The 17,008-nt window shown below is 41.6% G+C and overlaps 1 protein-coding gene and 1 long non-coding RNA gene across 3 annotated transcripts in view; one reads left to right on the top strand and one right to left on the bottom strand.

The window, feature by feature from the left end:
* Positions 1-17,008, top strand: part of kdm5a (lysine demethylase 5A) — a 54,119-nt gene that overhangs the window by 11,346 nt on the left and 25,765 nt on the right. Inside the window, exons 9-17 of the mRNA XM_062996449.1 lie at positions 175-294; positions 465-623; positions 1,535-1,716; positions 3,612-3,774; positions 5,564-5,683; positions 10,729-10,923; positions 12,869-13,050; positions 14,939-15,063; positions 16,106-16,256. Coding sequence (XP_062852519.1) covers positions 175-294; positions 465-623; positions 1,535-1,716; positions 3,612-3,774; positions 5,564-5,683; positions 10,729-10,923; positions 12,869-13,050; positions 14,939-15,063; positions 16,106-16,256 — 1,397 coding nt within the window. The remainder of the gene's footprint in view (positions 1-174; positions 295-464; positions 624-1,534; positions 1,717-3,611; positions 3,775-5,563; positions 5,684-10,728; positions 10,924-12,868; positions 13,051-14,938; positions 15,064-16,105; positions 16,257-17,008) is intronic.
* On the bottom strand, positions 105-16,332 carry LOC134315725 (uncharacterized). Of its 2 annotated transcripts, XR_010012797.1 has the most exons (4): positions 16,082-16,332; positions 14,943-15,035; positions 454-582; positions 105-330 (listed from the first exon to the last, which is right to left on the bottom strand). It is a non-coding gene; the product is annotated as an uncharacterized LOC134315725 (long non-coding RNA). The 2 variants fall into 2 exon arrangements; XR_010012791.1 differs by lacking the exons at positions 105-330; positions 454-582 and adding an exon at positions 13,007-13,095.

A 17,008-nucleotide genomic window follows, 5' to 3' on the forward strand; every position in this document is an offset into this window, starting at 1 on the left:
CTTGAGATTTTGAATACTTTTAAAGGGTGCCTTGACTGAAAAAACGTTGAGAAACACTGATATAGAGTATACCTGTCCTAATTATTGACTTTATTTCTGCCAGATAAGAAGGTTTACTGATGACTTGAAGGCAGCAAAGTTACACCATTGATCATCATTTTCTTTTTCCTCTAGGAATGCAGTAAGCCTCGAGAGGCGTTTGGGTTCGAGCAGGGCGTGCGGGAATACACTCTCCAGAGTTTTGGGGAGATGGCCGACAACTTCAAATCAGACTACTTTAACATGCCTGTTCACGTAAGAGCCATGCTTTCCCACTACAAACTGTTGATTCTGTTGAAGAAACATAGAGCTAGGATTAAAGCATCATCGAATCTCCCAAAATAATCATAAATAATACGTACATCTGTACGCTCATAGCAGTTTAATTTAAAAATAACATACACGGCCACATACACTGTTCTCAGATGGTCCCCACAGAGTTGGTTGAGAAAGAGTTCTGGAGGCTTGTGAGCAGCATAGAGGAGGACGTAATAGTCGAGTATGGAGCAGATATCAGCTCAAAAGACGTGGGCAGTGGATTTCCTGTCCGAGACGGAAAAAGAAGATTTTTGGGTGATGAAGAGGTCAGTATACACCGACCAGGCATGACATTATGACCACGGACAGGTGACGTGAATAGCACTGATTATCTCTTTATCACGGCACCTCTTAGTGGGTGGGATATATTGGGCAGCAAGTGAACATTTTATCCTCAAAGTTGATGTTAGAAGCAGGAAAAATGGGCAAGCGTAAGGACTTGAGTGAGTTTGACGAGGGACAAGATGGCTAGACGACTGGGTCAAAGCATCTCCAAAACTGCAGCTCTTGTGGGTGTGGGGTGTTCCCCGTCTGCAGTGGTCAGTATCTATCAAAAGTGGTCCAAGGAAGGAACAGTGGTAAACCAGCGACAGGGTCATGGGCGGCCAAGGCTCATTGATGCACGTGAGGAAGGCTGGCCCGTGTGGTCTAATCCAACAGACGAGCTACTGTAGCTCAGATTACTGAAGAAGTTAATGCTGGTTCTGATAGAAAGGTGTCAGAATACACAGTGCATCACAGTTTGTTGTGGGGCAGCAAAAGGGGGACCAAGACAATATTAGGAAGGTGGTCATAATGTTATGCACACAACTGCCATGTTGCCACTGTTAGGCTCTTAAGACTCAATTGCTTGTATTATATATGGTCACAGTTGTAAGTTGGATAGAAGCATTTGCTATTTGGCATAAATGTAAATGTAAAGACCTGACATAACTGCTGCTGCTTGTGATGTGCAGGGATGATTTAAATGCACCAGCAGCGGGCAGTTAAGTAGTGCAACACAAGAGATCATGTAACTGGAATTGCAATTCAAAGCATCCTCTAAATGCAGTAAATGTAAACTAATGCTGTTCAATCATGTCACAATGACATGTAAATGTAGTCTAATCTCTAAATCATAATGATGCTACTTTACACTACTGGAGCATCTTTTAAACCATGTTTCCCTCTTCAACAGGACTACGCCAACTCCGGCTGGAACCTGAATAATCTGCCAGTGCTGGAGCAGTCCGTACTGTCCCACATTAATGCAGACATCTCGGGCATGAAGGTGCCCTGGCTATATGTGGGCATGTGCTTCTCGTCTTTTTGCTGGCACATTGAGGACCACTGGAGCTACTCTATTAACTATCTGCACTGGTAATAGTCTTTAAACATTGAGTCATTAGAGATGTGAAAGCCGTTCACACGCACAAAACTAAGTTAATAATGAGTTACCTTTAATATCAATGGGTTTTATCATCCTGGTGTTATTCAGTGATTAACCAATAGCTCACATGACCGAACTGGTAGAGGTGATGTCACCTGTGGAGCGGTATTTGCATGGCTTAGCCAATCTGAGGACCTAAATTAAATAAAAATGAATGGAGAGGTCATTTAGAGAAAACTTAAATATAATTTGCTAATAGATGTGGGTCAAAATTGAACCACAGTGCTGCAAAAAGTAAATTATTCCTACCAAAGACGTCTCAAAGACTTCACAATGACTTTTTTTTATCTCCAGATTTGGTCATTTCCAATTCCCAACTGTGAATCCACTGCTGCTTGCACAACCCCCAGTCTGATGAAGGAGAGGTGGATCACCACACACCTCCTCCAACATGTGTACATCCAATCAGAGGCCACTTCTTGTCACCTTCCAGTGACATGTTCCCACACAGAGCTGTATCACATACACCTAGAGCCACGGGAGTCATCTATTTGACTCCCCGCCCATTAGCGCTGGAGCCCGAACCAATCCCAGAGATTGCATAGAACAGGGGCAGTGGGAACAGACCCTGTATGACCTTCCCTCCCTTAAACACGGCAAGTTGTGGTTGTGTGGATGCCCAGCCAGGTCGATAGCTGTGCTAAGATACAAACTCACAAGTTCAAACGCTTTGCACTGGTGTGCATTGGAGCGCATGTATTTTCTTTTTTACTGCTTATAAAAATTTATTGGTTATATTGATCATGACACAGTTGGAAAACCCTGGAAATAAAACAGTTATGCAAACAGGTTTTAGTATAAACTTTTCTGATGTTACATCTAGGGCTGGCAGCGATCAGATACTCTGTATTGGTATTGGTTTGATATAAAATTTTCGGAAGAAAAAAACAAACCGTGTAATCCGATACTGTTGCTTAATGTAAATAACACTTAATGTAAATAAGGCCATTGTTTGTGTGTAAAGCAAATAACACACAGATACGTTCCACCAGAGTGCTGTTTATCGCCACTCACTCTTGATGACATCATTAACATGTGCCATTGATCTACAACTCATCCACAACATCTATTCAAAAATTAAAACACACTGATCTACCTCAACTTTTAGCATTTAAAAAAATCATCTACTACTGCCGCATCTAAAAACACTTTTTAAACACAATAAAAATCGCTTTATAAATGATAATGATCTCCCGGCTTGGAGATCTCTCACATCCTCAATGATTAATCCATTAGTGTTATGAAATAAAACAAACTACACTGTTTCCCATTTTCCTCTTCAAAATCCAGCAGGATTTAATCATCTAAAAACGTGACAGAACTTTAACGGAAAATCTCAACTCCGCGTCAATTCTAATTGGTCCATCGTGTTTGATTGACATCCACATCTTCCAGTTGTAGACACTTTTGTTAAACAAGCCAAAAATGCTGCTAAATGTTCTGTGTGTAAAAGTGAAAATAAAAACAGCAGTTTTGCAGAAGTGTGATGTTGTAGGTTCTGTATTTATTCCTTTAGAATATTAGTTTCACACTCTGAGCATTGTTATTTAGATAGCTAGATTAACCATGGTGCATTGAGACATGTATTATTACTGCTTAGTTGTTTGAGAGGAGAAATGATGGTATCGGATTGGTATCGGTATCGGCAGATACTCAACTTGCAGTATCTGTATCGGACATAAAAAAGTGGTATCGAGCCAGCCCCAGTTAGATCTAATCTGTACATTGTAATCGTTACTCTGCTTTACACTTTTAACTGTAAATCATTTGTATTACAGAGACTTTTATAGTGCTAAAAGCTTTTTTTAATACTGTGTTGATTTAGGGGTGAACCTAAGACCTGGTACGGAGTCCCGGCTCACGCAGCAGAGCAGCTGGAATCGGTGATGAAAAAACTGGCTCCGGAACTGTTCGATTCTCAGCCCGATCTGTTACACCAGCTGGTCACCATCATGAACCCAAACGTCCTCATGGAGCACGGGGTTCCGGTGGGTTTACGTTCTCTGTGTCTGTATCTGTGTATGTCTGGCTACTTACAAGCACTAAACTGAGATGCCAATTTGTGCCCACATTCATGGGCATATATACCATATAGAATCTTACTATGTTAAGACACTAGCACCCTCATCAGTACATCAATGGAACTTACTAAAGCTAAGGGTCGCGAGCCAAAAAGAGGGCCGCAGAGAAAAATAATAACTTTTAAAATTTTAACAGCACACAAACTTGAAAAGAACTTGCACCCCTTGTGAGTGCTTTACTTTACATTTTGTAAACCACAGTAGGACCAGATTGCCACAATTTGTTTAATGAAGTATATTTCGTATTAATGTGTGTTGTTGTTTTTTTTTTTTTTTTCTCCCCCCGATTTAGTGTAGTCAATTTGTCTTCTGCTGCTGTGGATCCCTGATTGCTCCTGAGGAGGGTATATTTGCTGCTCACGTGCCCTCCGTTGCATGCGCAGTCCTAGTGGACTCCTTCTTTACGCCTGTACTACTGCACAGACGCCTCTATCCGCTAACCAGGGTCCTTGCACAGTGTTTAAAGACCCCACCCACTTAGTCCGGTCATTTCCTCTACCTAGCAGACATGGTGGCCTTTGTGTCTGCCAATTATGCCCGCTGGATGATGCCCAGCCGACCGGTAGCAGAGCCGAGATTTGAAACGGGGTGTTCAGAATCTCGACGCAGGTGTGCTAGTGGAATATGTGTTTTGTTTTGATGCAGTAAAAATCATGGACAAAATGTGAAACTGAACTAAAGCAAAATGTGAAACTGAACTAAAGCATAGGACTAACACTGAGCTGAGCACAATGGTGTCACTGAGATGCTAGTTGGTAGCACTACTCGTTTGCAAAAAAATTTGACTGGCAAACTTCTCCTAGATGGCGCACTGTGGTCTGAAACTAGGATGAGTAGGTGCTCGGGTGGTGCAGTGGTTAAACATGCTAGCCCACCACTGCTGAGATCTCTCAGGTTCTAATCTGTAAATTTAATCAGCAATTTATTGTAGGATGATTTTGAGATAGAGTTAGGGAGGAGGGATTAAGATGGTTTGGACATGTGCAGTGGAGGGATGAGAGAAGGGTGCTAAGGAGGAGGGAGGACATGCAGGTGGTTGGTGAGACAGAGGAAGATGTTCAGGACAGGGAAACATAGAGACGAATGATCTGCTGGTAGAAGAACATAAATAATTCATTAATTCCCTAGCCTGTAAAAGAAGAGTTCAGTATACGGTATTAGTACCTCATACTGTGTCCTGTGTACCTCATATGATTGTGTCTTCATAAAATGACTCATGAGTGAACATGTTCGACTAATGTCCCACCCAAAAGCCCTTTTAGTAGGCGCCCAGGTGGCGCAGCGGGATATTCTGCTAGCTCACCAGCGCCAAGATTCTGAACTCCTCGGCTTGAAACTCACCGTTGCCATCTAGCGGGGGCCATCTAGCGGGCATAATTGGCAATGCCTGCAGCAGACATGGTTCTGCTAGGGCGGGATACCGGACTATGTGGGTGGGGTCTTAAAACGCTGTGGAAGGACTCTGATTGGCAGATAGAGAGGGGCCTGTGCAGAATGCATAGATGAAAAAGGGTTCCGCAAAGGGCTGCACACAGGTCGGAGGAGGCGTGAGCAGCTATATATACACCTCGACTGCAATCGGGTATCCCCCCAGCAGCGGAAGACAAATTGACTACACTAAATTGGGAGAAAATGCATAAATAAAATAGAAAAAAAGCCTTTTTAGTGGTGTTTACTTGATTTCGTTTTCTTATAGGTGTATCGGACCAATCAGTGTGCCGGAGAGTTTGTGATTACGTTCCCAAGAGCCTATCACAGCGGCTTTAACCAGGGGTACAATTTTGCTGAAGCGGTCAACTTCTGTACTGCAGACTGGGTAACTATAACTTATCTAAATTAAGAGTGTCATTTATGTGATCCTTTCAGCTATAACAAAAGCAACTCTTCTGAGAAGTCTTCTCGCAAGAATAGGAAGCATGTCTGTGGGAATTTGTGCCCATTCAGTAAAAAGAGCATTTGTATGGTTGGTCCTTTTGATGTTCCGGATTAATTCCAAAGCTGTTCAATGGGGCTGAGGTTTAATACACTAACATTAAAACCACCTTCTTATTTCTACACTCACTGTCCACTTTATCAGCTCCACTTACCATATAATAATAATAATAATAATAATACATTTTATTTATATAGCGCTTTTCAAGATACTCAAAGACGCTTTACATAAGACAAATAATCAAAACAAATACGTACATACACCATACAAATCATAGTACAAAATCAAAATAGTACATCAACATCAAGAATAATTAAGATAAAAACAAAGAGAGCAGCATAAGACAGTTCATAAAAAATTAGCTAAATTATGAGAGAGAACAACAAATATAGAACAATTTCTTAAAATTAGACAGAAACAGGACAGATTCACATGCAATCAGGAAACTGAAAACTTTACAAGTTTTAGGATCTAGTATAAAAACTATTAAAAAGAATAGCAAAAATAAAAGCATTTAATTCGTGTTGTTACAAGTTAAATGCCATTTTGAATAGATGAGTTTTGAGAAGTGACTTGAATTTGGACAGGTCAGGACAATCTCGTAGGTGTTTGGGGAGAGCATTCCATAAAGATGGAGCAGCTATGGAAAAGGCCCTGTCACCCCAGGTCCGGTGCTTGGTCCTAGAGGGTATGGACAGTAGGTTAGCCTCAGAAGAGCGAAGGCTACGGGAGGGAATGTGCTGATGGAGCAGGTCGGTGAGGTAGGATGGGGCCTGATTATGGAGAGCTTTGTGAGTGAATAGAAGAATTTTGAATTGAATGCGTTGAGCAACGGGAAGCCAATGAAGTTTTTGGAGAACAGGTGTAATATGATCACGGGAGTGAGTATGAGTAAGGAGGCGAGCAGCTGAATTCTGGATATACTGAAGTTTTTTTAGGATTTTGTTAGATGTACCATAAAGGATGCTATTGCAATAATCAATTCTGGATGTAATAAAAGCATGAATCAAGATTTCGGCGGCAGAAAAGGAGAGTGATGGACGTAGACGTGCTATGTTTTTTAGATGAAAGAAAGCAGTTTTGGTGATGTGATTTACATGGCGGTCAAAAGAGAGGTTGCTATCAAAAATTACACCAAGATTTCGGATGTTAGAAGACGGAGACAAAGTGTCATTATCAATGGTAATTAGAAAATTTTTTGTGGTTTTTGCCAGGGTTGTAGGACCTACGATGATCATATCAGATTTTTCACAGTTTAATTTGAGGAAATTAGCTTTCATCCACAATTTCATTTCAGTGATGCAATTTGTCAGAGTGGAGTGAAGTTCAGTATTAATGGATTTGGAGGAGATGTAAAGCTGAATATCATCAGCATAGCAGTGGAAATGTAAACCATGCCGACGTATGATGTCACCAAGGGGGAGCATATAAAGAATAAACAAAAGGGGACCTAACACTGAGCCTTGGGGAACGCCTTGGGACAGTGGAGCAATGGCAGAACTACAATTGTTGATATTAACAAACTGTTGTCTGTTTACGAGATATGACCTTAACCACAAAAGGGCAGTACCAGTGATGTTGACAGAGGATTCAAGGCGGGACAGAAGAATGGAGTGATTAATGGTGTCAAAAGCTGCAGTAAGATCAAGGAGGACGAGAATATTAATTTGTCCAGAGTCTGAGGAAAGAAGAAGGTCATTTGTGACTTTGAGGAGGGCTGACTCAGTGCTGTGCTGGGGGCGGAAACCAGACTGAAATGATTCAAATAGATTATTGGAATTTAGGTGATCTTTGAGCTGTGAGGCAACAACACGTTCCAGTATTTTCGACAGAAATGGAAGATTGGAAATGGGCCGAAAGTTACTCATAATGTTAGAGTCAAGTCCAGGTTTTTTAAGTATGGGAGTAACAGCAGCCAATTTGAGTGATTGAGGGACTGAGCCAGAACTAAGAGAGGAATTGATTATCTCTGTGATAAGTGATGAGATAACTGGAAAACAACCCTTAACAAGTTTTGATGGAGCAGGATCCAAAACACAAGTGGAGCTTCGCATCCCTGTTAAGATCTCAGATAGGTCCAAATGAGACACAGGTGAGAACTGAGACAGAGGCTGGGTAATAAATTGAGGTGAGATAGGCGGAGAAACAGAGATGACAGGGAAAATTGTGGATATTCTCAACTTTTGTTTGAAAAAATGAGAGGTAAGAGTTACACTTGTCAACTGTAAAGGAATTGGTAGTATTGTCAACTGGTTTGAGAAGTTTATTTATTGTGGAAAAGAGAGTCTTAGGATTTGTTGATCCAGCATGTATGAGTTCGGAATAGTAAGTGGATCGGGCTGCCGTAAGAGCGTCTTTGTAATGTTGAAGATAATCAGAATAAATCTGATAATGTACTGTTAGACCGGTTTTCTTATAAAGTCTTTCAAGCTGGCGTTTACGGGATTTCATTTGGTGAAGCTCAATTGTGTACCATGGTGCAGAATGACTAAATGAAACAAATTTGGTTCTCAAAGGAGCCAGCTCATCAAGACATGAGGCGAGTATGTCATTATAGTAATCGACAAGGTCAGATGAATTACTAGACAGTACAGGACAGACAGACATCTTTTTAACAAGAGAATCTGAGAAAGCAGAGGGAGAGATATATTGAAGATTCCTGAAGGATATTTTACGTTTAGCTCTAGTGATGGGCTTAGTGACCTCAATGTCCATGATGATTGTCAAATGATCAGAGACAGTAAGGTCATGGCTGGACGGCTGATGAACTAGGACACCAGTAGAGCAGACAAGGTCAAGAGTATGACCTTTTTTATGAGTTGGAAAATTTATATGTTGTGTGAAATTAAAACACTGTAACAATTCCAAAAATTCCCTGGCAAATTTACAGTTGTTGTCATCAATATGGATGTTAAAATCACCCATAAGCAGTACAGAGGATGAAAGGGCACTAAGCTGGGTTAAAAAATCTGAAAAATCAGAGAGAAAGGAAGCGTTTGGCTTTGGCGGACGATAAACTACAGCAGTGACCAGAGGAGTAGGCCCTGACAACTTGAAAGCCAGGTGTTCAAAAGAAAGAGCAGCAGAAAAAGACAAAGTGGTTATTTTAATATCATCCCTATAGACTGCAGCAACACCACCACCTCGCCCTTCCATACGAGGTTCATCAATATACGAGTATCCCATTGGCGTGGTCTGATTTAACGTAAAATAATCCAAGGGTTTATGCCAAGTTTCAGTGAGACAGAAAAAGTCTAGTTCACTGTCAGATATAAATTCACTGAGTACAGTACTTTTTGTGTTGAGTGAACGAACATTAAGCAATGCCATTTTCAAGTGGTATTGTTGTGTAGTTGGCTGTGAGGAACGAGGAAGAGAACGGAGATTTGCAAAGTCCACTCCGCGTTTTCCATCCCACTCCGTGGACAGCGTTGTCATGTCGTGGACTACACCGCTACTGGTGTGCAAGGCAGCAGCGCTCTGATGACGTGTTTGCGGAGCGACAGTTCGAAAATAAACAAGCTTTCTCCGGGAGCCCCTGTGAATATAACGAGGCCGGCGAAAGAGTCCAAGCTGTTTGATGACTGAAATACACGATGGAGTAGTGTAATTGTTGAACTTCCTCAGCTGGTCAACGGAATAGTTCAACATCGTGCCGATCCCAGGAAAACTCATCCACCGTTCACCACCGGCCGCAGACGCGATGTACAGTAGAAAGAACAAAAAGTATCAAAAAAACAAATAAAAGTATCAAAAGTAACATAAAAGAAATAGATCCACAAGGTGTGTAAAAAGATGAAAACGAAAAACGATAAAAATACAATAAAATACGGTAAAATACGGTAACGGTAGCGGCAGCCAAATGCGCCAGCGTCACCATCACCATGGCAACCGATAGATCATATAGAAGCACTTTAAAGTTCTACAATTACTGACTGTAGTCCATCTGTTTCTTTACATACCTTTTTAGCTGCTTTCACCCTGTTCTTCAATGGTCAGGACCCCCACAAGACCACCACAGAGCAGGTATTATTTAGGTGGTGAATCATTCTCAGCACTGCAGTGACACTGACATGGTGGTGGTGTGTTCGTGTGTGTTGTGCTGGTATGAGTGGATCAGACACAGCAGTGCTGCTGGAGTTTTTAAATACTGTCTCCACTCACTGTGCACTCTATTAGACACTCCTACCTAGTCGGTCCACCTTGTAGATGTAAAGTCAGAGACGATCGCTCATCTGTTGCTGCTGTTTGAGTTGGTCATCTTCTAGACCTTCATCAGTGGTCACAGGTGCTGCCCACGGGGCGCTGTTGGCTGGATATATTTTTGGTTGGTGGAATATTCTCAGTCCAGCAGTGACAGTGAGGTGTTTTAAAAACTCACTCCACTCATACCAGCACAACACACGCTAACACACCACCACCATGTCAGTGTCACTGCAGTGCTGAGTATCATCCACCACCTAAATAATACCTACTCTGTGGGGGGTCCTGACCATTGAAGAACAGGGTGAAAGCAGGCTAAAAAAGTATGTAGAGAAACAGATGGACTACAGTCAGTAATTGTAGAACTACAAAGTGCTCCTATATGGTAAGTAGAGCTGATAAAATGGACAGTGTGTGTAGAAACAAGGAGGTGGTTTTAATGTTATGGCTGATGGGTGTATATAATTGTTTTGGATTATTTGGATTATTTATATAATTGATGTATTACACTTGTTGGCGGTTGTTGTGGCAAAAACACATGAATTCAAAAATTAGAAGGGATGTCTCAATACTCGAGTGTCCTATTTTAGTTCCATGCCTATTAAATTTACTGTACATGTGATTGATTTATAAACATTATAATCAGATTTTGAAGCATTAATTAGAAATACCACCGTCCTTTCACTTAGTGGAATAACTTTGCTCGTCTGTGTTACGTTATGTAGCTGCCAGTGGGCCGTCAGTGTGTAGCGCATTACCGCCGACTGCAGCGCTACTGCGTTTTCTCTCATGAAGAGCTGCTGTGTAAGATGGCAGCAGATCCAGAGAGTCTGAACGTGGAGCTTGCAGCTGGTGTGTGCAAACAGCTGGCAGATGTGGTACAGGAGGAGAGTCAACTGCGACAGGCCGTACAAGACATGGTAAGTTTACAGAGTCGTTTTATGTTTGGATTGGATTATGTTGTTTTCCTGTGTGTTTGTCCTTTTTTCATCTTTCAATGTATCTTACTCTTAATTAATTTCATATTTTTTAATTAAATTACAGTCTGTATTTTGCTTTCCATTATACTAGTACAGCTGCATTTCTCTTAACATGTTTAGCTGTCAGGAGGATTCTTGTTACTTGTGTGTTGAATGCAGCAGGTAAGACATAAGTGACTTTAATAAGAGCCAATACTAAGTTGAAGTGTCTCAGAATCAGCAAGTGTTGTTAAGAGGCAGTCATGGTGAGCACCCACTGACAGTGGTTCAAGAAAGGGCCAGCCAAAAACCACTGTTGGGCGCCCAAGACTCGCTGATGCCAGAGGACACAAAGGCTGTTGCGTCTAGTACGGACCAAAATAAGAGCCGCTCTGCCTCAGATTGCAGCTGATTTTAATACTGGTGTTTTAGAGTGCCCATGATAACTCCTGTCCACATTTTAAAGCACCTACAATGGGCACGCAGGCATCAAAACTGGAAAAAGTAGATGCCGCTCAGGTGGCACAGCGGTAAAGTACGCTAGCTCACCAGGGTTGGGGTTTCAAATACATCGTATCGAACCTCAGCTCTGCCTCTCCGACTAGGCTGGGCGGCTGTATGAACAACGATTGGCTGTTGTTCTTAGGGGTAAGAAAGTCGGATCACAGGTCCTCATAACTGGTGCGACTGTGGCCCGTGCTGGCTGACTGATGGTGCCTGCACAGGGCTGAGGAATAATGCTGATGGGGGTGTGGCCCTCCGTGCACAGTGCATGTAAGGTATATGAACTCGACTCGTGCGGGTGAAAAATGCACTATCTGTACTGACTGTGCATGGCGGAGGGGGCGCATGTCAGTTGAGAGGCATCCTCATTCAGCGGTGAAGGGTCGAATCAGTATAGAGGATGCATTCAGGGTAATTGGACACGACTAGAATAGGGGAGAAAATTGGGGAAAAAAGGAAAAAAGAAAAAAAACTGGAAAAAGTATCAATGGAAGCCGCCCAGGTGGCGCAGCGGTAAAAACACACGATGCAACCAGAGCTGAATTCCTGATACGTGGTATCGAATCCAGCTCTGCTTCCCCGGTTCGAAGCTGGGCGGCTGTATGAGCAACGATTGGCTGGTTGCTCAGTTGGGGGGCGGGACAAAGAACCGGATGTGGGTCTCTCTCTGTCAGAATGCGATTACGACCTCTGTCGGCTGATTTAGAGTAGCAATGGAAGAAGGTTGACTGATGCAAACAATCTAGTTTTTTCCAGAATCGTGTGGATCAATTCAGAGCAGTGGTCCTCAGCCACCGGTCTGCAGACCAGTACCGGTCCGTGGGCTATTTATTACTGGGCCAGTTTTCACTGCTTCTATTTCGGGTATTATTGTCACCCCTAGGTGGGAGCAGCATCTTGTTGCAGCGAAAAAAGCTTCCCCACCGGTTTGTGAAATTGTATCTTATATGAAACCGGTCCGTGGTGCAAAAAAGTTTGGGAAACGCTGGTTTAAAGGACCTGCTCGTAATGTCCTGGTACCACATACCACAGGACTTTAAAGGACTTCAAATGTCTCCTAGACCTGTTGTTGTGGGTCAGAGCTGTTTTGAAAAGATATTAGGTGGGTGGTTCCAATGTTTTGGCTCATGATGACCTCTTGCCAGCTACATCTCTTGCACACAAAGTGCTTTATCTCTGGTTTCTGTAAAACTCAGTGGAGCTTCTCACGTAAGCACCTTGGCTAGACAGGAGTCGATGCTGCAGCTCTTTCGAGTTGCTGTATTAGACTGCCGCGCTGCATAAGTTTTAGGAACTCATGAATGCATGTTGGGGTGCTGCGTAGAATTTATTTACATATGTGCGTTTGTATAATTTTGCTAGTGAGTGTAAATTCTATTGTATGTTTCCTTTCTGTCCACAGGGGGTGCAGTGCTTAGAGCAGGAGGCGTTTGAGCTGCTCCCAGATGACGAGCGGCAGTGTTACAAATGTAAAACCACCTGCTTTCTTTCTGCGTTGACGTGCTCGTGCAGCCCAGAGCGTCTGGTGTGTTTGTACCATGCCGCCGATCTCTGCAACTGCCCTCTCGCAAACAAGTGTCTCAGGTTGGCGCACACAATTCATCACACTTTTGTTGGTTGGGTCTTCATCTATGTATTAATAACATGTTTTACATGAACAGACGTGCTGAAGAATCCTAGTATTTATTTATAAAATCTAGTAATATAATATTTTATTTCAATACAGTTGATCACGAGTGTACACATGCTTGTTAGTACCGTGTATTCTGCATGGTCAAAAAAGTCGATGTTTGGATTTTAATAAGCAAATATGTGAGGGATCTTCAAAAAGTTTCCACACTTTTTTATTTTGGTTGGAAACAGTGAGGGTGGGAGGAGTAATTGGTCGTTTCTGAGAGAGAGCTTATAGTCCGGATTTAGCACCATCTGATTTCCACCTTTTTGAACGCTCAAATAAGCTTTAAGGGAAAGATTTTCATGTGATGATGATGTGAAAGCAGTGGTGCATCAGTGGCTATGTGCTCAACCAATACACACGCCCATTCACCTACAGGGCAATTCAGTGTCTCCAGTTAACCTGACTGCATGTTTTTGGACTGTGGGAGGAAACCCACGCAGACACGGGGAGAACACGCAAACTCCGCACAGAAAGAACCCGGACCGCCCCGTCTGGGGATTGAACCCAGGACCTTCTTGCTGTGAGGCGACAGTGCTAATAAATACCAGTGTTAATATTGTGAAAGTGGAACCAATGTAGAACAGTAACATGAACCTAAGACATAAACGGAACCAGTTCAGCTTTCAGAATGTAGATTTTGGTTGGGTTTAAAACAGTAGTGCCCTTCGCGGTTGTAGACTAGTGGTGGGCGGATCGATCCAAATATCGATAGTATTGTTACCAACGTTGGTATTGGAATCAGATCGATAATATCGTGATGGGATCGATACTTCAGTTTCAGTTTTTTTTCCGCTACATTCAGTACGTTCCTCCCGTTTTATCAAAAAGTAGACGTGTGTGCAAAGTGCAAATACCGCTCTTTTACATCTAACATGCACACTTTGCTCCTCCCTGCTCCACTGTGTTTTATTGTCGTGCCTTCACGTGACTAAGCGACACTGAGAGAAAATACATATAGCAGTAAGTGAAAGGCAAAGAGAAAAAGTGGAGGGGAGGTTTTTAAATGAAATTTAAAAAAAGTTTTAAAGTTTAAAACATTTGTTCTTTAGTTATAATGTTGTACTGTACTTTGTTTTAAGCCAGAGAAGAAGTGCAGTAAAAGGAATACATTTAGTTTTATTATATTATTGTTTATGAACAAAAACCTTTCACTGAAAAAAGAATTGACGTTCTTTAATATTTTTGTGTACTTTATTTTACAAAAAGCCAGAGAGTATAATAAGAGGGGGAATTCTGTTTTGTTATTATATAATTGTTTCTGAACAAAAACCTCAAACTTCATTAAAGTTTATTACATTAATAAAATTACTTTTTATTCGCCTAAAAACTGTAGTGGGTTTTCACATGCACATGATTAACTAATCAACACGCAATCATTTGGTCGTCAAAGCATATTGATGATACATTCACCTCATAAATCATGACACACTGCTCTTCCCCTACATAAAAGTAAATAAGCTGCTTTATAAGTAAAAAGTATCTGCGATACTGGCCCTGTATTTACTTGGTATCAGATCGATACCAAATTTTGCAGTATTGCACACCACTATTGTACAATAAAACAGCACATGCGCAGAGAGTCTCATCCTGTGAGAAAGAAAGCTTTATAGCTCCGCTCTCTGGAAATGAATGTAAATAACATTTTAACTAAGCGCTTGATCTCTTTGTCGGTTATTGGTTAATCATTAATATCGCCTTTGCAGCAACTAAAAAGCCTGCACTTCACCTTGTTTTTTGAATTTTGAGAGTTTTTAAATCTGCATGGCATTATTTAATGGCATGTGTATGTTCCAGGTACCGGTATGATCTGGAGGAATTTCCAGCCATGCTGTTTGGCGTAAAGTCTCGTGCCCAGTCCTATGAAACATGGTCCAAGAGAGTCAGTGAGGCCCTGTCGGCAGATCAGAAGAACAAGAAAGGTGAGCATCGTAATGTTTTAATTTTTACACCAGAGGGGAATAGGACACTGATGGACAAACAAATAAGCATGCAGTGGTACCTTGACACTCAACGTCAATTGGTCCTGGGAGTGGCGTTGAGTTTCAAGGTATTTTAATGAGGTTGTTTTTGACACTTATACACTGAAAATAACACAAATATAATATAAAAACACTGAAATAAGAAGCTGATTCTTACAATTTCTCAGAACCCCGATCTGTAACACAAGTTTAAAAGTGAAACAGGAGGAAAATCCAGATAAACACAGATACATGTGGAGCTTTCAGAGTTATTCCACACAAATGCAGTTTCGTCTCATATGCACACTTTGATGATCGAGTGCTGAACAAAGCGACTGTTCATTGTTCATTTGAAATTAAATAAATACATTTTTAAAAAACAAACTGAACACGTTGAGTTTAAGGGAAACGTTGAGTTTAAGGGTGCAAATTTCTTGACAAAGGGCAAGTACCAGGTGTACAAGGAATTTCTTTTGATGCAGGTGTCAACATAAACATCTAATTAAATAATAGAAAGTTGTACTATATATAAACATAGAATAAAAAATATAGCAGCAATAACAACAGTATAGCATCCGATAAAGTGTGCAATACAGATGTATAGTACAGTACACTGCACAATCTTTTACACTTGAAATCTGGCAGTGTGATGTGCAGCATGTTTGTTGAAGTCCATGTGCAATTGTTAAAGCGGAGGAATGTGGGAATAGTCCTTGTTAAAAGTATGGTGATGGCCTGTGGAAAGAAGCTGGGGAGGTGACGGTTGGTCTGAGTCTTTAAGGCTCTCACTCTGAGTCTCCTCTGGGATGTAAAAAATGCAAGCAATGTAAAGAAGCACCAGGTAAATTTGCAATATATTAGACATGATGTACAAATCTGTGAATTGAAGGCTAAGTTTGGATACTGTAAGAACACAATGCTGCAAAGTCCAAAAGGAAGAGCATTAGACCAGAGTGTTAAAACTGAGTGTGAAAATGACCTTATTTTCTGTATTATGTCTCAGATATGATTGAGCTGAGAGTGCTGCTGGAGGACGCAGAGGACAGAAAGTATCCTGAGAACAATCTCTTTCAGACCCTGAGAGAGATGGTGAAGGAGGCAGAGACGTGTTCATCTGTTGCTCAGCTGCTGCTCAACCAGAAACAAAAACACAAGTAATTTAGCACACACATCAAACTCAGCTTCTAAGTGTAAATCTAACAGCCAACAGCTAAACGGTGCTACAGACATAGTTATTGTTTACATACAAATGTACATTCTCCATAGATACAGCATTGTTTATTACAGTTAAGCATGATACCTTAATTAAGTTTGTAATGGGCCGTATAGACCTGGCTAGGCATCTGACAGGTACAATTGGCTGTGTTTGAGGGATGGAGGTCAATGGGACTCCTCATTGCCACTGCGATTGCGGCCCTATGCTGGCCGGTTGAAGTCGCCTGCACGGGAGTGGTATGGCTCTCTGAGAGACTCAGCCTCTGGCAAGTAAAAAGAAGTGGCCCGGTGAATGCCCGCCTTTCTGTCAGGCTGTGTGATAGTCTGTGGCTGTCGTAGCATATGTGATGGCAGAAACAGGGTGTTAATTGTTTTTTCTCTGTGACTAATACCACATTCCTCTGCTGTTGCTCCATGTGTATTTGCGCAGAAATATGCACTAGTCCAAACACCAGACCTTTTTCCTTTATTTATATTCTAAGATACTTATTTTACTTTATCTGTATTTCACTTTTGGACAGATCTGACTGATAAGCAGAGTTAACGTTCTTACCTGGTTCGTTGTGATGCATTTTGGTGGCTTCAGTTTTTCTCTGTTTAAGAGTAAACACTTATGAAGTCATTAATTAATTCAGACCAGAGCACACATTTTATAGACATATAAATGCCCTTAGTCAAAAGACCCAACACG

The sequence above is a fragment of the Trichomycterus rosablanca genome, chromosome 1 (assembly GCF_030014385.1).
Source record: "Trichomycterus rosablanca isolate fTriRos1 chromosome 1, fTriRos1.hap1, whole genome shotgun sequence".
Lineage (NCBI taxonomy): Eukaryota > Metazoa > Chordata > Actinopteri > Siluriformes > Trichomycteridae > Trichomycterus > Trichomycterus rosablanca.